The sequence below is a fragment of the Aythya marila genome, assembly GCF_965140915.1.
Source record: "Aythya marila genome assembly, chromosome: 1".
NCBI classification, from domain to species: domain Eukaryota; kingdom Metazoa; phylum Chordata; class Aves; order Anseriformes; family Anatidae; genus Aythya; species Aythya marila.
The window spans coordinates 101,626,923-101,649,005 of record NC_139042.1 but is presented as its reverse complement, the minus strand read 5'-3'; the positions used below and the strand labels follow the sequence as shown (position 1 = coordinate 101,649,005).

The 22,083-nt window shown below is 39.3% G+C and overlaps 1 protein-coding gene across 2 annotated transcripts in view; it reads left to right on the top strand.

Moving 5' to 3' along the window:
• APP (amyloid beta precursor protein) overlaps positions 1-22,083 on the top strand; it is a 214,084-nt gene that overhangs the window by 134,969 nt on the left and 57,032 nt on the right. For both annotated transcript variants that reach the window (XM_082781003.1, XM_082781002.1), the window contains exons 8-10: positions 9,816-9,949; positions 17,640-17,714; positions 18,830-18,988. In XM_082781003.1, the coding sequence (XP_082637129.1) occupies positions 9,816-9,949; positions 17,640-17,714; positions 18,830-18,988 (368 nt within the window). The remainder of the gene's footprint in view (positions 1-9,815; positions 9,950-17,639; positions 17,715-18,829; positions 18,989-22,083) is intronic.

Here is a 22,083-nt window from a genome sequence, read left to right as displayed (position 1 = left end):
TGTTAGTAACCTCTTCCACCTTCCCTGTGAAAGGTAATAGTAAGTTCAAATGTCAACCAGTGCTCTTATTTTTGTTATCTTACAGCATGATCACAGATTTTGTGGAGTGAATTTAGGTAAAACAGGATTTCTTTTCTAGACTAAATGCTGGAAGCTTACAACCTTGCTAAATCTTTTGGTGGTTGGTAAGTGGCAAATACTTTATTTCAATTTCAAGTGGAAAGTATGAAGAGAAACTAAAAGCTACAATTTAATAATATACATAAAATGTCACACTAGATATAAAAATAATTATGCACAAGATTAAGACCAATATGAAGGATCCATTCTTACTGTTCTTCATATACATGTAGGCTAACTTCACCTTGACTTCTGACTGGTACCAGTCTGTCCCTGGTAATTAATGAGACCAACCTTAATGCTTTTACAGTTCATGCTCTTAAGTGAGGGAAGAATACGTGACCTCTAGCACTTTGCATCACCCAGTTTAATTTCTCTTCTTAGGTAGTATGTATAACAGTTTGCACCCTTCAACAGCAGAGACATATAAGATGATATTCCAATCATTTCCTGTTGTCGGTAATTTCCTTTATCCATTTGCTACTTGTTCGGGATCTTGACATCTTTCTAATTAACAGGAAATAAAAAGCTTTGGCAGCTAAACTTGCATGCCAACTTCCAGAGCATGTCATAAGTGATAAGGCATTAGAGTGCTGCAGGGCATTCAAGTAAGCAGAGTGGTAAAATATACCCAATTGTTACGAAGGATGTTTTAATCCTCTGTCTTATTTACTGGGTGATTGCTTGTTTTATCTGTACAACTTCAGAGATCACTCAACCTTTGAGGTCAGGTATGGGGCTTAAGACAGAAAGCAGGCCACATGTAAAGCACGTTCATCTGAACTAGATGATACTGCCCTTTCACTGTTCTTGAGGTTTATGGGGAAGCTGGCAGGCCTAGGCCTATAAAAGCAGTAAAGCTTGCAACTTGCTTCATGCCAGGAATGTGTCTTTCCGACAATGCACTTAGTGCTGGAAAATATTCATCACAGCAACTAGCTGCAATACTAATTTGTCACAGCACTACTGGAGATATAACTTAAAATACAGAAGTGTAGAGCTAACATTTCAAATTCTAAAAATCCATACCTCTTAAGTAGTGCGATTGCAAGAGAGCATTTCACATGAGTATGAAGTTTTTTATGTGAATGACTAAAAAAAACAAAACCAACAAAAAGAAATGATTGCAATTACAGTATGCCAGTCACACTATGACAACCTGTTGCTTTATCATAAAGTCTCTTTGTATTCAATTGTCTTACTGCTTCCCAAATTAGCAGTAAAGGGGGCATTACTTCTCAAGACTTCGCATAAATGTGTCCCTGTCCCACCATCTCCAGCATGAATTGCCTGTATCTGCTGTGTTTTATTTTCTCTGGCATGAAAACTGTACTGAATCGTGCATCTTGATGAAGATGAGGCCAATTCCAAATAGTGTAGATGAAATCTTAAGAAAAACGTATTTTTTGCAGTTTATTGTGAGTGCCTGACATTTGTCATTTAGTGCCTAGGAGCTATAAATGGATGAATTCCAATATCTGTTTAAATTGTAAATTCTGACTACCACCTTCAGGGAATGGAAATGATTAATTCCTGTTACCAGTTTCTTCTTCTATACAAATTCATAATTATATTTCAGCCTTGAACCATCTGTGGAGCCAGTGTTTGGCTGCGCCTTTTTAAAAGAGCAATGGGATAAAGTTTAGGGTTCAAAAGAAAAATATTGTAAATGTATCTAAACAGTTTTTTTGTTTGTTTGTGTGTTCTTTTGTACTCCATGTACAAAACTTGCTATCTCTTGGTTACAACCATGGCAGAAGGCATGTTCAGGAGAATACTCTTTTGTTGTATTTATTCACAGCATTCTGATTTGATGTAACATGAATAATTGCATGCTTTTTTTCCTGATAAGTGCTCAGATTTATGGTGACAAATCAGAAGAGAGTGACCTTGAAGCAGTGTGTTGCAAAGATGTTTGAGAGGCTGTCAAGAGACTGTTTGCTCTGGGGACCTTCTCCCAGGCACAAGAGGTAGCAAAAGAGGACGGGTCCTCATTTCAAAATTCAGCCACTGCCTAATGGGATTTGACTTGCTGTTGGAAGCTGGAGTTCTTGGCTCTCAGGGAGTGAGAATCAGACTTCACTGTTGAGTGAGGGTAATCACGGGCAATATGAAGGGAAGAAAGAAAGAATAGACCTGAAGATACATTGAAAGTTGACACAAGCTCATTATTTTGCACAAGATGGAAGAAAAGAAATGAATCAAAGAACACAAAGCAGGGAAGTGATCTGAGCAATTAATGGCTGAGATGAGCGTTGAATAGATATGAGCAACACAAAATTGCATTTGTCAGGGCTGGTGAAAAGGAAGTTGCAGTCATGGAGATGCAATGAAAGGATGAATGCCAAGTTATATCTGTACATGGATAGGAAATGTGTCTCGAAGTTCTGATGCAGAAGGACTCTAATATGAGAAAGTTTAATTTAAACCTAGTTTAAATTCCCTAGTGGCAAGTATCAACCATAGTTAAAATAATAGATAAGACACAATATGACTATGATATTTTTTTTCTCTATGAGAAGTCTCCATGAAGGACTTCATTAAACTGTCTTTCAAGCTGCCTGTTGTTTGGATACCATCGTTATTTAAATAAAATTGTAACACATCAATGAGAGATACAAGCAGTCTTTGCAAAGTAAAGTTCAAAAGGGAGTATAACTTTTAAACATGATGTGATTTTTCCACCCTGAGACAGTTAATTGCATTTTCAGGCCAAGTTTGTTACATTGACTTGTATTTGTTCTTTGAGTAGTAATGCAAGTTATGAATTATTACAGAAATGATACTCAGTCTTTGATGAGAAAGTAGCTTAGCCTTGATGGGCAGTAAGGACAATGAGAAGACCCAACTATTAAGAAAGGAAGGAGCATCCCTCTGGAACATTGGGTGGGATTGGCTTCTCTTTCATATGTTAACTCTCTTCATGTCACGTCTGCCTGGAATCTCTTTTAATTTAATTAGTAGACATTTTTAAACAACATGAATTCTAATCCACTTTAGGAACATTCATCTAATTTAACAAACTTTTGGAAAATGCATCTTGAAAAGGAAGCAGAAGTAAAGTTTGAGACCTGCTGGTCCTTTATAATGTTCAAAATGTGAACCCTGGGCATACAACAATTACTATTACAGAGCGCTTTTTTAATTCAGTACCAAGATGCATATATTTTTTTTCTGACAGCAGAATACATTTCTTTTTCTCTAGTCTGTTAGCTTGTTTTATATCTTCTGATTTCCCACTATTGTAGTCAAAACTCCTTAGTTTTTATGAAGAATGCTTTACATCCAAAGACTTCTGAGGTATCTTAAAGATAATCCTCAAAACACAACAAGAAAGCAATGTACGAGATAAATAAAACCTAGCGGAGTAGTTGTGATCAGGCTGAGTGATGAATATGTAGTTGAAAAGGATGGGCCTTAATGTCAATGAAAATCTTAATGGGAGTTTGTATTATGGAACATCTCTGCTGAAAATAAAAAAGTGGGCAGCTGGAGTTGGGTGACCTGAAGGACAGGAATTACATGCCCTGAACATAATCAGCACAGTTCACTCTGCAATTAGCTTCCAAGCAGGGAGACGTGCTGATGAGTCGCAAGGCGAAAGATCTGGCTCTCAGAACTTAACCTCAAAGTATCGAGCAATTGTGAAGATTGGTGATGGAGGATATTGAAAAGGTTTGTGTAAGTATCCAGAAGCTCTTACCCAAGCTTCAGAATGCTCCCTCTCAGACCTTGGGTTATGGTCATGTCTCTTACAATTCATGATAAGTAGGTTGTTGAGGCGCCTGGTAGCATTACAGATGTGATTGCAGGAATTTCTGGAGTTAAGAGGCTGTCTCATAGCTTAAAAGTGAAAAGCTAAATTGTAGATTTGGGACTTGCCAGAAAGTGCCTGAAATGGAAAAGGTGGAGATAAAAACATGGGAAAGGGTTTTTGGAAGAAAGAGTTATCTTAGAGGCCGGTGATAGCCAAGTGCCAGTGCTGCAGGTTCTGCCTCCCACCAGTCAACGCAATGAGGTGATGCAAACACTTGAAGCACAGCACTGCTGTTTATTTCTCTCCCAAAAATCACGATAAGAAACAAGCATCAACAACAACCTGCCACTCATAGGTAAAATAGTAAAGCTGGGGGCATGTCTGGTTTTCATTCTCACATTTCATTCCTCTCTTCTTTGTAGGAGGAACTCTGCCCTTGCCTTTTTTTCTTGCTTTAATTTTAGACAGGATTCAGGAAGTGATCTTGGTGAAATAATGTATGAAGTAATTAAAAGTGGGAAAGTGTAACTGTACCTGCTGGTCCTCCAGCTTAAAGTGCTAAGAAGGGCAATAATTGTCCATATTTATAATTCAGTAAGTTATAATTTATGTATAGTATAGAAATACACTTATTGGTCCATGCCCCAGTATTGATCTCGGTACCAAAAAGCATACTAGTTTGACATGTGCTTCAAGTAATTAAATTGTATTAACCAAGCATAACTTCACAAAGCTCATCCTGATCCACCCTTCACCCTACATATACAATAATGATAATCTGCTCATATCTTATGTAAACCTTTCCCAGCCTTCATTTGTCCTGTATCGTTCAGTAATTTGTCCGTTGTGTAATAAAAAGGCAATCAGCATTTTCCTTCGCTGTTGTGTAGTCTGTTTGTGGGTGTTGCTACCCTGCTGTAAGAGGAGTAGCTTATTCACAAAGGCATTGGTACACTGTCTTGTAAAACTGTTCATTTCACAACAGCAACCCTTACTGCTAAAGATACTCCGTAAGCAGTTGTGACTGTCAGAAGTACTATAATTAGTTGTGATCTTAGTCAACAACTGAAAGCTTTGATCTTAATCCTTCATTAGTGAGGCAGCTACATACGCGAAATGCAGAAGCAGTGAATGTGCATGCACTGGATCCCACAGTGTAGTCAGGTAATGCTCTCCTTACAAATGGCTTCCTGTCTTTCGTGCAGCAGCCACTGTCACTCAGGAAGGGGGCATCTGCCAACCCTTCCACTTTAGATGAGCATGGTGAGTGATCGGTTTTTCTTTCACCGGAGATGCTGATGTGGATTATTTTTATACATCATGGTAAAACCCAGAATCTGGGGGAAAATGTAGTTGCCTTTTTTTTTTTCCTGGTCTTTCTTCTGATATTAGTAATTGTTAATGAACAAATAGTGTAGAGCCTAATTTGGCTTTGTTATTGAGCCTGTGTCTCCAGGAATGTTAGTACTTGTAAGTGTAATAAAAAAAAAAATAAAAAAAATAAATGTTTGGGAATTGGCAGGTAAAGTGAGTGCAAGGATGAAGGAAATGTTATCTGATAGCCATTTCTTCCACAGCTGTCAACACGTGCTTTTTGATCAGTCTTCTTGCAGCACTAGAACTAGTTACATTATAAAACAGACAATGCATAGAAAATGAAACCTCCTTCAAAGAGCCCATGTGGTCAAAAACTGACATCAAGCTGCAGATTTTTAAGGAATCCTTACACGTAACTGATGTCTGAACAAATGTTCCCAATTTAATATGAGAAAACATGCAACACATCCATAGAAATAAAACTCCCAAACGTACTGGAAAGGAAATGGTAGGTTTTATGCCAACAGCCATAAAGACATTTTAAAATGTTTCTCCTTTATTGCAGAAGAAGGGAGGCCCAGTTTTTCTGTAAGTCTCTTTTGGGGCGGTGGGCTGCCAGTTATTGTTACGTTGGAATCGCAAGGCTTTTAAACACGCTGTAGGTAGTTACACTTTTAAAAAAACAGATGGGGAACTTCTCACATAATCATTTGTAGGCTTTATAAATACAGGGCGCAAAGTCTTGCAGGGCTTTGTGTTTTTAAGAGCTGAATATTTTATGTCAGAGAAATACTTGTGATTTCAAATTACGTAGATGGCTAACTTGCTCATAAGAGAACTGCTCCAGAATATAAACAGAAGACAAAACTGTGTATGATCATTTCATCTTACCTTTTAGTATTTTCCTAAACAATGATGCTGAACTTCCTTTTAATGAAAATTGTATCTTTTTTGGTTTTTAAGCATTTAAATGTTATCTCTGCAGTTTGAGATGTGGTCAGTGTTGGTAAGTTGGTCTCTGCAGGCATAACCTACATGTGTGACAGATCCACACAAACACTCCAGCAGTGGTACATGGGCACGAGGCACTGCATGGTGCTTGGTGCCCGGCTCTGGACGTGCCAGAGTGCACAATGGAGAACCACATCCAGCCTTTGGCCAGCGATCTCCCTCTTGTGTTTTGCAGAAGATCAGGAGTAATTGCTTTCTCCTCCTAGCCACTATCGCGCGTCGTTAGCATTAGCATCCTCAGCGTTAGCTCAAGGGAGCCCGTTGCAGGTGGATGTCAGTGTATCTCCCGCATCCCTTCCAGCATTCCTGGATGCAGTCTGGCTCTCCCAGGCATCCAGCTCTGCTGCATTTAACATGCAGTCAGTCTTTGTTTGATTTGGTTGTGCTCTCTGGGCTCCCACTAGGAAACTTGTAATTCTTATTTTCCAGTGTTGATGCGGTTCCAAACAGCCATTTGCGAGCCTTGCTTTCCCAAAGTGCCTGCTCTTGCTCTGAAGCAGAGGAGCTTCCCTGGAGAGCCACGGTTGTTTGCTAGGCTGGTGGTGCTCCAGGCACACGCTTGCTGATCCTATAACCAGCTTTGTGAGGGGGCTGCATTGTCAGGCATCCTTGGCACCCGGTGCTGAAGTCAGGCTTTCCCATTCTCAGCACCCAGCATTGTCGCCTGTTCAGAAGCAGGCAGTAAGTGTCCCAGTGGGAAACCAGTGTATCATCAGGAAATCTGAGCTGGAGAGGCCACGTGTGCAAGACAGCAGCTTTTGGTAACCAGACCTTAAATGTACATTTGGCTTAGCGGATCTCATGGCAAATTCTGGTGACCTTTCCCCCCCATTCAATAAATTAAAGGTTAAATTTGCATAATTCATTGGACAGTTATTTTGATCTTCACTTCTTTCCACTCACATTTTTACAGACATAAGTTTGGGGCTGAGAGAGTTATAAAAGACAGGGAAAGATGGAGAATGAGCTGGAACTCACCCCAAAACCTGCTGTGTCCTGCAGAGGCAGCCAGAGGACAGCTTAGGCTGAAGGGGATTTTCTTCACATGGCCCTAAGAAACTCTGGAGCTTGCTGCCACACCACATTTTGAATGTTAAATTTCACCCAGATTTGGGGAGAAAGAAAGAGAGTCATGGAAGGCAAATCCAGCAAGGTTAGTTAAACATTGCAAAAGGGTATTTACATTCATCTCTGGTGTTCCTGAGCTTCCAGCGGGCAAACAAGGAGAGTGCTGCCTTAAACTTGCCTGGCTCGTCCCTAGGAATGTTTGGTTAACCTGTGTTGGGAGACAGGGCCCTGGAATCTGGTCTGGAGCTCTTAAATTTCTCCCTGTTTGAAGCAGGATTTTACATTTGTTTTGTAAATGGAATTAAAATGTGTAACACTTAACTGCAGCTTCAGGAAAAATAAAGAGTAATTTGGTGCTTGAGAGCTTGAAAAGGAAAGATATTTTTAAATAATTTTGAGCATTATAGAAATGTTTTCACTCAGTCCAAGCTTTGAATGTCTTGGGTTTGGAATTTGCTTACATGGTCAGAGCCATTCAGCTGGCAGCGCTGCACCCCAGCAGAAACCTCTTACACTTGTGCAGGACATTAGTGGCCCTGTAAGTTTTTACTGTCTGAAAGTTTTCATAATAAAATCCATTTGGACATTCTGTGCTAGTATGAACAGTAGGCTCCTAGGTCTGCCCTTTCTCAACAGTACATCCGATAGCTACAGAAGGTTACGATTTGCACACACATGGACAGTGTGTACAGATACATGAGGGAATGTGGCAGAGGATGAGAGGTGGGGAGCCCACACCTCCTCACTCCATCCTTTGACGCTTGAAGCTGTCAAAGCTGAATATTGCAGTCACGTATCATTGAGTTATTAACATTGAGAATTAAAAGCAAAAGAGAATTTTTATGCTTTTATAACACATTAAAAAAACTGTCTGAAGCTGTAGGAGTAGCCTTAGAGTTGTATTCTATTTTCACAACTTTTGTGGCTTGTCAGGAGCTTCATTTGCTCCTGTTTGTTGCAATGCTTCAGTAATATAAAGGTTGACAAAATGCAAATCTTGCAACTAAATATTTATAAAACATCTAAAAGCGGTGGAAGGAGTGGCAGTTTGCATTGCCTATGATTTCTCCATAGGATTTTTTGGGTTGCTTGTAGATATTTTGGGACTAACAAGGCCTATCCTATGTTCCAGTGAGTAGCATATAAAATCCATCGTCCAATTTCCATCAGCAGCAGCCTAAGCCCATCTGTGCCTTTTACACAGCACATATCTCAAATGTAGCCAAGGCTTTCTGTTCATCCTTTTGTTTGTTTTTGTTTTGCATTTGGTGTTAGACATCTAATGTAAAATCTGAGGAACAAGTTGGATTTTGCTTTAAGCTTTTCTTAAATTGAGGATGCATTCGTTGGGACTAATACATGGAGAGCTTGTACTTGTAATTGATGATTAAAAAAAATAATTCAACCAACATAAATGTGTTTATATTTCAACTTATTTTGAGGAGAGTTGTCACGAATATATATTGGTTATTATTGCTCAGCCTAATCTTCAGACTGAAGTTTGCTTCTGTTGAAGACCTGAGAAATGTTTGAAGGGTGGGAGGCAGGGAAGCCTGTGGGTTGTTTTTTTTTTCTACCTGTATCAGTCTTCCTCGTAAAACATACCACCTCTGTAAGTAAACTATTGTACATGTAGTCATAAGACTTTAAAGAAATCCTGTGCAGCTCTATGTATTTGTTTGTTAAAATTCTAAAATTAACTTTGCAACTGTTGAACAAACAGTGACCAAGGAAAAGAAACTGATTAGATAATGAAGATTTCAGTGATAATGTAGCTGGAACAAAATTAAGAGTTTTTTGAATTGCTCTTATGTCTCTAGCACAGAAATGTTACACTACTTAATCTAGAGCCGCTGGATGCTACTGCTAAAAAATTGTTCCTTGAATTATACCAAGTGTGCCTCTTCCTGCTACTGGTGCATAGGTACAGCCTAGTTATCTGACGGGAACGGCTGGTCTTTACAGCATGCTTTCCAGCCTCCATGAGGGGTTTTAGTAGTCAACATTGTTACAAATAAAGTAAATATCTGTGAGGCCAAACTGTCATTAAGGGAAGGATTTGAGGTATTTTATTAAAGTGCCACGGGATCCAGAGGTGCTTTAAAATGTATTTGCATTGGCACTTGTGTGTTACAATTCAGCTTTTAAAAGATAAACTAATATACAAAGCATGTCGTTTGCTTTCTGCTGGTCTATGTACTTTAGTCATTGCCAAGCTTTTTTTTCCTTCTAATTCTTTCCTTTGGCAGTGGTTTCTAACCTGTTTGGATAATACTGCTCTGCCTGCTCGTGCTGAAGAGTTTTTTCTGGATTATAACATGGGAGGGAGAAGGGGAGAATATATATATGTTTATTTATTTATTTGTATATTTATATGTATTTGCTGCATGTAATATACTCCTCTGAGGCTACGTGTATGATTTTATTCTGATGAAAATTAGAACAGATGTTTCTTGCCTGGTTCAACTAAATTTTATCTGTACTTAAGTAGAAATTCTGCTTTTCTTCTCCCTCCCTTCCCTCTCTCAAAACTTCACCTCAGTCCCTACCACAGCTGCTAGCACTCCTGATGCTGTTGACAAGTACCTGGAGACACCCGGGGATGAAAATGAACATGCCCATTTCCAGAAAGCCAAGGAGAGACTTGAAGCCAAGCATCGTGAAAGGATGTCTCAGGTAAGGGGAGATTTCTTTATCATAGTATCGTAGATTTATCACTAAACATTGCAGGGAACTTTGTCTCTCAAGTTGTAAGATGCTCGACGACCTTTATTTTCATGTTTCCTAAGGCTTATGCGAGTTGCCGTGCCCATCTGCAATGCTGTATTTACTGCCTTTCTGACTCCATCTAAGAATTCAGCTGGAGCTGGCAAGGTCATCTGTTTGTGCTTGGATCACAGCTGTGGCCCTAGGTTGCTACAGCTATTTATGCTGGTAGGAAAAAAAAGAAAAAAAAAAAACTCTGCTAAAAATTGCTTTCATTTTTGTTGAAGAATGTTTGGTGTGTGATGTTATTCTTACAATCACATGAAGAGCTTTACCAGTGTTATTCATCCTTCCTTTGCAGAGGCTAAGGTAGATTGCTTGTAATCAGCTTCATTTTCCAGGTGTATGCATACATGGCCATGCCCTGGTGTAACATAAGCTTGCATATATTCATCTAATGCTCTTGAGCCTCAAGGTAACATAAAATGCATCTAAAGCCAAGGCAAAGAGGAGAAATCAGTGCTTCTGAACTCAACCAGTCCAACTGAACCAACTCTTTTTTTTCTTAAACCAGAGAGTTTTATGTAGCCTGAAACTATATACTGTTTTTAATCTTATTGAACACTAAGAGAAGAGCTATCTGTTCTTTCAAAAACAGGGTTTATAACAGAAATGCTAATAAAAATTGCAACAGTTCTGCTCTAATAACAGCAGTGAAAAAATATGAAAGATTTAAAGGAGATCCTGTGATGCATATTTTTTTAGGATGGAAGAACACAGAAATTAATGTAGTATAATTCAGATGCACTGCATATACTGTGTAGATATTTTAATAATTATTATTTCCATGTAACTTTCTTCCCTTGCTGTATTACTGACACATTAACCTTCAGCTTTTCGCTGTAATGTTTGAGTAAACCTGAGATTAGACTCTTAGTGTAAGTCCCCCTCTATTAGCACTATAGCTACATCTTGCACCTTTCTAGTAAATAGGCCAGGGCATCTTACATGAGGCAGTCATTGCTTGAAACCACATACAGTAAACATGGCAGCTTTTCCTGGAATAGTCCTCAAATTCTCCTCTTGTTGTCTCCGAAATTCAATATGCAGTGTAAAACTTGAGTAATTAAGGGCAATATTTCTGTAAAAACTGCAGTTTTTTTTTTTTTTTATTTTCTGCAAAGCTGAAAGGTTTGCGCAGAAGAACTAATCAAATGCATAGGCACCCAGAAACAGCATACAGGGAGAATATACAGCGACAGTGCTTCAGGCTAAGAAAGTTAACTGGAAAAGCTACTGAACTGTAGCCTCAAAAAACTTCTGGGTAAATGTTCTGCATGCTCTACCATGTTCATTTGGGGGAACTCAATAAATGAAGGCTGTGGTTCAAGGCTTTGACTGAAGATCACGCTGGCACTGCCACGTGCTCTGCCCTCATTAGGATGTTCCCAGCCATCCTTCCTGTCAGCACTAATGAGCGTACAGCTGTGGGGTGAGGCAGGTCAGCTCTCTCAGCTCGCTGCCTTGTCACTCTTACCAAAAAAATAACAAAACCACAAAAAAACACAACTCTGTGCAGTTCAGCAAGCTAAATCAGATCTGAGAAATCAAAATAGGTACCTAAAGAAAGAAAGAAAGAGAATCTAACTGATCTTTAATATGCCTATGCTGATGATTAAATCACAGCTTAAAGTACATTAAAGTACATGTCTTGAAGTATGCAGAACACCTGCAGAGCTTTTAAGAAGAGGTGACTTCAGTTTTTAAAAATCAGGTTTCCCTTCTATGAGTAATGTCTTGTATAGCACTGAGCTAACCTCTCCCACCTAATGTTTCAAATGTTTTAAAAATAAAAGATCTTATGGGCAGGGAGAAAAAAAGCAGTTAGTTTACCATTCCACGTCTTGTTTCTCATGTGAACTGTGGTAACTCTGGGTCCTATACCACTGGCCTGCTTTTTGGCAATTTATCGCTTTTTATATTGTCTTTAAAATCAGGAATTTTCTTAGTATGTATTTAACTAAAAATTAATTTGAAGTTGTTACTTGTTAGATCAAAAAGAATGCCAAATAAATTAAACAACTTACCCTTTGTGTCCATGCTAGTGAGAGTCACTAGTTAAGCCCTCCAGCTGCACTGAACATATTTATTCATTTTTGGCTTAGTAGCTCAAAGTCTGGTTCTTTCAAGGCTGGAAAATGGGGATAATAAAGGAGCAGAAATGTCCTTTTTTCTTTTATTAAAAGAGAGCAAATGATCGTGTCTTAGCGAATGATCAGTTTTTATGAAAATCAAGTCTTCCATTAATCTTGATAAATGACATAATCAGAAATAAATCAGTTATTAACTAAATACACATATTTAATAAATGAGCTGGTTTTTAAACAGTACTGATTTAATGCACACTTTATTTTGTAACAGATAATTATGAAAAAAAACATGTTTTCTAGCTCACGTATAAAGCTTAATCATCTACGGAGTAGGAAACTGTAGCATTTAAAAAATAAATTGAGATTAAATATTTTAATTGAAGCATGCCATCATGGCAAATGCAGATTTTCTGTGTATTCTCTTCTTGAGTTTTCCTGTTGTTCAGCATGAAATTATCACAACTCTTGTTTCTTCTCTCCTTGCATCAAAATAGACAGGCAGAGAAGAGACCCTGCTTCTGTGCATGGTTATGTTGGTTCATTGTTCACAGCTCCTCAGACTCTTTTTAGGGTTGTCTATGCTCTTCTTGTACAATGACCTGATGCACCTCTACCTCATCCAGTTTTAATCCCTTCTGCTCTTCTCTGTCCATGCCTGCAGACTTCAGAGTGAAGGTTTTTCTGCCTTTACATCTGCACGGCATCTGGAAGAACAAGTCTTACAATCTTTCCAAGGCAGTGCTGTAAAAAGGGCATTACATTAACATACAATTTTTAACTTTTCCTAAGTAATGCTACTCTAAATAACAGCAAAACTGTGTTCCCATGCAAACAGGCTAGCCATTCATGTGCAACCTTTACATGTTTGCTGTTCTCTTATGTAACAGGAAGAAAATATGTTAATTTATCTCAGACTGCCCTAGTTGTTTCCTGTTTTGGTACAATTCCCCTTTCTCTCTTTCCAGTTCGTTAACTTTTGTACAATTCCCTCACTTAAATACTTGCTGCTAAATAGCCTGGAGAAACCAGATGCTGAACCTTACTCAAAAAAAGCAGTATATTTATACGTTTTTTCCTTAAAACATCTTGAGATGTCCTGATGTCTTGTATTTATTCTTTCCATGGCTGTTGACAATGTTTTGGGTATCATACAGTGCACAGTACTTATGACAGGAACTTAATGATACCTTGTCTCCCAGAATAGTCATGCTTCTTGGAAGTTCATTTCCAAGGCAAATATCTGAAAATACTGCAGTCCTCAACAAGCTTGAACTTGAGAGTGAGAGCTAGCGTTGTGTTCAAGATATTTAGTTTCTTTCTGTGATGAGAGCATAGTTTAAAAAATGAAACACAAAATGCATCTAAAACAACGTGTTTGATCCTATTAGTCATCAAACAGTGTACGTCAAAATGCGTGGTCTGTGTCTAGATTCCTAGGAGACGAAGATTAGTCCTCTAAGCAACTCAGAAGATATTTTCCATACATTGAATACAGTTTCAGTTAATCAGGGTTTGCTTACTTTCTATTTCCCCCTTCACAACCTGTATGCAATACAATGTACATAGATTTCAAAACATTATAGGAAGAAGTCTCCCTTAGTAACTGTGAGAGGAGAAAAAAGTTTCTGACATAGTATAAAGCATCACTCCTCTCTCATACCAAGGGTGACATCCATCAGTGCATAATTTGGAGGGGTGCCAGGGGGATATCAAAGGTCTTTTCTTTCTTATATTCATCAGGTAGGGTCACACCAACAAACCCGTAGTAGCTGATAGTGTTCATCTGTAAGCAGACGTGGGTAACAAGAGTTGGCTAGCGGTTTACCACCACTTTGGATCATTGTATGCTGCTTGTTCCAACATCCTTGAGAGGTTTGTTAGTACCAACAGTACCATATTGCCTGGATAACAGTGTCTCTGTTACTGCGTGTGAGGGCTCTTGCCTTCTCTAAAGCTGTCAGCTTAGCAGGAGTTACCCCCCTCAGTTACATTCAGGGTTCTTTGAAGAGATTTAATGATGTTATTACCAGAAAAAAGGTCAAGACTTAAGTGTGAAAGAAAAGCCCTTGACTAAAGTAGTCATCATATTGTGATGATTTTGACATTCTATCTATGCAGGCCTTCAAACACCTCTGCTGGTGTGATTGCTGTAACCCAAATGTCTAAGTTCTTTCCTTGCAGATGTGCTTCTGTGCACCAGCGTAAAAAAAAATGGGAATAAATTCTGCCGGTTTCAGTGTAATGAGATTTTTGTACTTAGCATAGCTCTTAATAATGAATGACACTTTTCCCCGCTTCCTTTTTCCTTCTTGCTGTCCCCTACAGCCCAATTTCAAAAGAAGTCTGCAACGCAGTAAGTCCTGAGTTCTGAAGAAGTTTGACTTTGAAACAGCTTGCTTCTTAAATCTCAACCAGAACTTGTCGTTTTCCTGGCATAAAGCCTTGGAAAGCCATAAATCTGCGTGGCTTTGATAGGTCTGTGCTTTCAGTAAAGGAGAATAGGTTTATAACTGCACACTGGACAAGTTTGGCCTTTTTCTGCACATACATATCTGGAAAATTAATTGTATTTGTTTCTTTTCTGCTTGTTGGTTTTCCACAGAGTACTGTCATACAGCTGTTAATCACTCATAATTCTGTAAAGGTCTGGCCTTCAGTGAGAGCCCAGCTTTTCTCTTGGTGGTAGGAACTGCCCATATGTAGCTGTAGGGCAGCTGCGTCTCCAGTTAGAGCACACACACAGGCTCTCACCCCACCCCCACCCCTTTCAACCACTGAAATCTTCCCAACTGCAAAAAACAACACTAAAGCAGAGTTTCTGCAGTCTCTACAATTAATATTGTTTCTGCAAACAGCCGTGTCACTCTGGTTTGTTTTTTTTTCCTTCTTTTTTTCTTCACAAGCCATTCGCTCTCATACTTGAGCTGAACTCTGAATCCCTTAGTTTACATTCCTCCCAGCTACCTGTGCAGCCTTTCAGTTTGTCATCCCACCTTCAATGCTTTAAAAGATTTGAAGAAATATAATAGGCAGAGAGACCTGATCCAGTCAAAGGTCTCTTTATCCTGTTACCCACAATACTTGTTTTCATTATACGGATTAGCAGAGTGTCATTGCCTTTAAATTTTTCAAGATTAGTTTGGGGATAAAATTGCAAGGAGCTGTTGTTCTGAAAACCCATTGACTGCTCATTCATAGTGATAAAGAGTATTAAGCAGATGTCAGAGATGTGATTTGAAGGCATAAAAGGAGGGGCGGGAGAAGAGAATCAGAAACTTGCCAATCTAGGTCAATGCTCAAGCGTTAACACGTATCATTGTAGTTTAGCACTTGAATTAATGCCACGGTTTGTGGGTCTTCTGTAGTGCTCATACCCTGGCCCCATTGACATTCCAGTTCTCTAAAAAGATGCTGCCTGTGTCTGTGAGTGACATTTTCTAGGCCACCTTAGTTATATGGCCTAAGTGCACAATTAAGAGATGAATACCTAATGTGCACTTAATACAGAGCAGCACTCTGAACACTAGTAAGTTGGGTGTTGTTTTTTTTTTTGAGAACACATCACGGTGTACTAAATTGCATTATCATTTCGTGTTCTTTAGTACTACTTTGCTGGAGAAGCAGTACAATCTTCTGTGCACTGAGTAACAGTGATGGTTCAGCCTATAAACTGAGTGCACAGCACAGAACATCCTCTTTTAGTAAGCTTGTTTCCTTGTAAATTTTGGTTTCCCACCTCTTGAGAGCTTAGGTACAATTTACACATTGGTATGTATTTATCTGATTAAAAGATTACATAAATTGAAGAGGTATTTTTAGGCTGTATTATAATTCTTAAAAATCACAATCTTAATTTAGCTCATCTTTTTTACTGGGAACTGTAAGCGGAAACTTTAGTCCAAAATGATTTCAGGCCTTTGTACTTACAACAACTGCTGTCTAACCAAGCTGCTGCTGAAGCCCAGAGGTAGGCAAAACAATTAACCACATAGAAGTTTTCAAAATCACGTTTGCCTACCCAGACCTCCCTCCACTCATTTGGACCATTATTGAGGCCAGAATTTCTGTCTGAAAAATAATTACTGGTAGTAAGTTGGTCTGTTTTTACTATGAGTGCTTTATTGTTGTCTTGAAATAAATTCCCAAGGTTTGAGTCAAAAGAAAGCTGAAAACTTGACAATAAGATCTCACATATGGAGTCAGTATTGAGTGCTGTTGTCTTTATGCTGATTATTTGTTAGGGTCTACAACCCTATGTAGAACTGAGAAGGGATTACATTTCAGGAAATGGGACTTGTAAAAGCCTCCTTTGAGCCTTGAGGTTTTGTAAAATGGCACAGGCACCACCAGCACTCTCCTGTGTGTCCAGGAAAGAACCTGATTAATGATGTCCAGCATGTTGGAAAACTAGGGAGCCTGAGGCAGGAGCTGAGTGATTGAGGCTCTACTAGCAGACGTGAGACACAGCAGATATACTTTGCCTTTGGTATTTATCCCAATGAAATTTCAGTTGTACATAGGAGCTCTGAGCTTTTCTTAAATCCCCTTTAGAAAGGTTATGTTTGAGAATTTCTGTTATAAATGGTATGAAAGTGTGGTTTGGGGTGAGAAAGAAGAGGAAATGTGCGTTTTGAGGAATTGCTTATAGGTTTCTTCTGTTTTCTGACGTTGTGCTAATCTTGCAAATAACCAAGTCACATATTTGTGTGCACTGCATTTGGTGACAGCAGTTACTCCATAAAAAGTATTATCTGAGGAGTATGTGTGAGGAGTATGTGCCAGTTATGAAGTCCATAAGTAAGACCGTGAGAAGGTTTCAGATGTCACAAATGGCTAATTAAGAGTAACTTATTTCCTGATTACTGAAATACTGCCCTCTATTCTGCAGGACATGGCCTCATATATTGCTGAAATGAATGATGCTGAAAGTTCTTCTAGATTATCTTTTCTGTCTGTGTTGTACTTGAGACAAAAGTATATTCAGTTCTTGAAATGTTTGGCACCTGTTGTTGATCAGCCTAGCACAAATTGCATGTAATTCCTGATCTGTCCTACTCAAAGGCCAGTGAGTCCAAATAAATCTAAAAAAAGTGTTATTCCTCCCACCTCCTTCCCCCCCAGAAATGTCATTTAGTAGAAATTTGCTTCTTTTGACCAAGGGCATACACTAAGATGGAAACATTTTCCTTTTCGTCTGAGATGAAGAAGGGTTGGTGTGTTCACTGTAGAGACTTCCACTTCCTTTGCTTGAGGGGTGGTTGACTGCTGTGTTGCTTCACCGTGAAGTTTTATAAGAGCTTGGTACAGTGTTCAGACACAGTGGTTCAGTTTTTGTTTAATTTAATAACAGGATTCTGCCTTTGTTAAATGTTGTAACTGCTTTCTTATAGAGATAAAAGGAGGGGAGGAATATAAAAAGATGATTGTCTGAGCTACAGTGCTTGGCTGTTTCTGGGCCCTGAGACAAGAGAGGAAAATCTGAAAGTCACGCTCTGTGTTTTGTTTGTTAGGTCATGAGAGAATGGGAAGAAGCAGAACGCCAAGCAAAGAACTTGCCAAAGGCTGACAAGAAAGCTGTTATCCAGGTAAAGGAGAATGCTACTGCAACCTTACAGCTGGGGCTGCAGTTGAAATACAATGGGTGTGAGCGGTGGTATAATTTTAAAACATAATTATATGGGAATTTAATGTTATTTTCTTCTCTTGCTGTTGCTATCTTTGTTTCCAGCTGTTAGAGGCTGCTGGGTGTCTCTGTATTTAGCAGCCAATTTCTGGAACAGAAGTGCAGAACTAGTGAGTGTGTATGTAGAGAGAAAGAATTTGACTTGAATTTTGATTTGCCAACAGTGAGAACTGAAAGCTTTCACTGTGAGTCCTTCTCAAAATTTAGGATGTGATAAACTAATAAGCTGCAAGACCTAATCTCAAAGCAGAGATGAAAAATGTGATTTAAGGAAGGAATCACCATCAGTTTTATCTGAAAGAAACCCTCAGCCAGAAATTCTTTTATCCAAATAATACTATAATTCAAAATTTCTGACAAGCCAGACACTCCTTGAAACCCACTGTGGCTATGTTAGGTATTATTCAGTACTGCTAGGAGGAATTCAGTGCAAAATTATAAAAAGGTAATGCTGAGAACCAGACTGCATTGCATATTAAATCCCACAACATTGCTCTCTGTAAATTTTGCCCAGTAAAACTTTTCCTTTATTGGAATGAGTTTGAGCTCATTTTTTCTTCCTGATAGCCAATTTGTAAGCAATTACAGTGACTCTGTATGGCTTGAATGTTTTGTTTGTGTTTTTTTTTTTTTTTTTTCCCCACCAGGTAGTTTTGTTTGTAAAGTCACTTTGGTACGTGGAAAGCCTTCATGATTACAGGAGGCAAGTGCTTGCCAAACTGCACCTTTTTCTAGGCTGAATTCCTTAGTGTTGAACAGTCTGAGGGGTCAAATGAAGGATTCACTGGTGGTTGTGCTGAAATGTTTGATTAATAAAATGTGGCCAGGTGTTCAGGAATAGAGGGCATCAGCAGTTCCTGCTGAAATCAATAAACAGTGCATTCAGTACAGAGATTGTGGAAGCCAAGGCAGACTGTCATGAGGAAGCATACTGGTGATTTGCAGACAAAAGTTTTCACATCTGTATTTGTCTGCTGATGTCTTCACTGTTCCTGTTGTGATGGGTGTTTTTTTCAGCATTTTCAGGAGAAAGTGGAATCACTGGAACAAGAAGCAGCAAATGAAAGACAACAGCTGGTGGAGACTCACATGGCACGGGTGGAAGCCATGCTGAATGACCGTCGCCGCATTGCTCTGGAGAACTATATCACAGCCCTGCAGACTGTCCCACCCAGAGTAAGTGCAATATCACAAGCCCCATTGGCTGTGTCACGGTCGCTTTAGTCATCCTGGGGAAAAAGAACGTATGCCAGGTGCCGTCCAGCTATTCAGCAGCCAGTGTGCACCATACAAGATCTACTGCGACTATCTATCAGTCAATTTCAAAGTTAAAAGTTTAGATTTAGTGTGTACATAAATACAGGTACAGGCACAGACCCCATCCATCCGTCCGTCCGTCCGTCCATCCATCCATCCATCCATCCATCCATCCATCCATATGTGCATGCATAAAGATACTTAGACAAAGAACACTGAAGTGATTTGGTTGCCTGAAATTGTAGCCTTTCACAGATCCTGCTAAAGGATGATGATACAGTCCCTCCAAGCGGCACACAATAGGATATTTCATATATTTCATTATGTTGAGAGGGAGCTTAAGGATGAGGATGCCTGTGTTCTTCTGGTTTGTGTGTTGAACTGTTCAGTGAAGGATGTTGTGAGGATTGTTGGATGGTATGAAGACACCACACTGGCAATTCATAGTTGTCCATGTTAGATGTGATGGCTATTTGTGGTGTAAACACTAAATTCAGAATGAGGATTTGGGTGGAATTTTTAATGATTGCATATCTGTGCTGCTTATATTTAATCCAAAACCAGCTAGTTTATGACCTCCAGAAAAAGAGAATCTATGTGAACATTGTAGGGAAAGCAGTCAGATGTTTTATATACCTCTAATTTCTTGGAGACTTCGTAGATGGAAAAAACATTACGTCACTGAAAGACTTTTGGGTCAGCAGTGTAAGATGTACCAATTGAATCCTGAATTTGGCATCACAGGGAATTACATTAATCTGATTACAATAGTAAAATTGCATTTTTTAAGCAAATTTCCTTCTGTAGAGAAACCGGCTTGTTCAGTGAGCATGGGAAAATGATCATCATTATAATTCTTTATCAACAAACTTCTTCTACACCTCATGCAGCAGAACTCTTGTTTTTACTGCATGCCAAGTAAAGGAATAATCTTGTGTTGTCCACCTGTCACATGGAAACTTCTGAGTAGCTGTATGAAGAGTTAATCTTTATTTTGCACCATAGCAATTTGTTGAAAATAAGACAAGTCTGTATTAATGTGGTAGATGATGTTGTTTGATCCAACTGCGAGATGCAGTGTATTATAACCTCTGACTGTGGGGGTAGTGAAGGCTTGAACTCCAGTGTCTCACTGGCAGATACATTTGCAAGTTATGGACTGGTATGCAACTTCCTTTAGGAAACTGGAGTCTGCGGCTCAGAACTGAAAGTGAGATGTGGTGAGTGCACAGAAGGGCTGCAGGTTGTGTTTGCTCTTTTGCTGTGTGGCTTTGAGTAGTTCACCACAGATACAATTTCACATTTCTCTTGCCAATCAGCTCTTGCAGTAAAGTTGAGCCTTGTACAAATGTAACGTTGTCTAAAAAGTATCCCAGAAAAATTATTTGATTTAAAGTAGTGCGTTGATCAGGCTGTCAGCTTGGTTCTACAGCTCTCTGGGGTTGTGGAAAGTAAGGATGAGGAGCACACATAAGAGCAGAATGGTCTCTTGAGCAGTCAAAATGTGCAACTTCACTCCTAGTGTAAGAGAACTTGACTTTTCATGTTTGTGGAATGCAGATGACATCTCCTGCAAAAAAAAAATAAATAAAGTGAACTGTAGTTGCAGAACTTCAAGGGGCAAAAATGTTAACACCGTCTTTGGGACCAGAAAAATCTGCATTTTATGTTTGGGTTGCATGTAGTCAGCTCCCAGGACATTTAAATTAATAATACATTAACTCTTTAAATAGGAGAGTGTTGGGCCTGAAAGACGGTGTCAATGAACACAATTTAATAGGTAACTCCATCAGAAATAAGTTTTGAAGACACTACTAAAGACTGGGATATATCCCATATTCTTGTCGCTTCAAAAACTGGTCACCCTGAAATGTGCAGGCGGCAAACAAGAAGGTAACGTCGTATCAGAGTGCTACCTATGAAGGGGCTAATCGCAATTAAGTTGAAACTATTGAAGGATAACAGAAGCTCTTAGACTCTTAAGAGTCCCTTTACTAGTTTTGTTGAAGGTACTGTCCTTGCCAGCTCTATTTTGTTGCATGCTCTGTAGTTACTGACAGTTCAGACGTGCTTTTGAACTGCCAGTCAGGTGTGTGCCAAAACACAAGAAAAAACTGATCTTTAATTCAGCACGAGGATTTATCTGGTTTTGTTGTGAAGCAGAGGGTGAAACCTGAGCAGTGATTAATTATAGCTGAATGGCCTAATGAATGAGTCCAGTCTGGTAACCGCTTTGCAGGATAAGTTAAGGTGCCAGAAATTTGAATATATGCTAAATCCAAACTCTGGCTGCCTAGCCAAAGAGAAAATTGAATTAATGGAAAATTCAACTCTGATACCCCAGCTATATTTTTCTCTGGCAGAGAAATGGTTCCCTAGTAAGCTAAAAGGACATTTGATGCAATTGTGTGGTCTTTGGGAGAGTAAGTCATAACTTTACCGATGACTTGTTAAGTAATTTTAAAAAACGGAAAATTTTCTGAAGTTACGCACAAATGCTTTTAAGAACCCCCTTCTACTGCATGTTTCAAATTAAGTGCTTTGCTATGAATGTGTTTACTACAGAAGTAGATTCTGAATCACAGAGTCACAGAATGGTTTGGGTTGGAAGGAACCTTAAAGATCATCCAGTCCCAACACCCTGCCATGGGCAGGGACACCTCCCACCAGACCAGGTTGCCCAAAGCCCCATCCAGCCTGGCCTTGTACATCTCCAGGGATGGGGCACCATGGCTTCTCTGGGAAGTCTGTGCCAAGGCCTCATCTCCCTCTGAGTAAAGAATTTCTTCTGTAATTTCTTGTGTAATCTAAATCTCCCCTTGTTTAGTTTAAAGCCATTACCCCTTGTCCTATCACTGCACTCCCTGACAAGTCCCTCTCCAGCTTTCCTGCAGGCCCCGTTTAGGCACAGTCAGGCTGCTGTAAGGTCTCCCCAGAGCCTTCTCTTCTCCAGGCTGAACAACCCCAGCTCCCTCTGTCTTTCTTCACAGGTGAGGTGCTCCAGCCCTTGTATC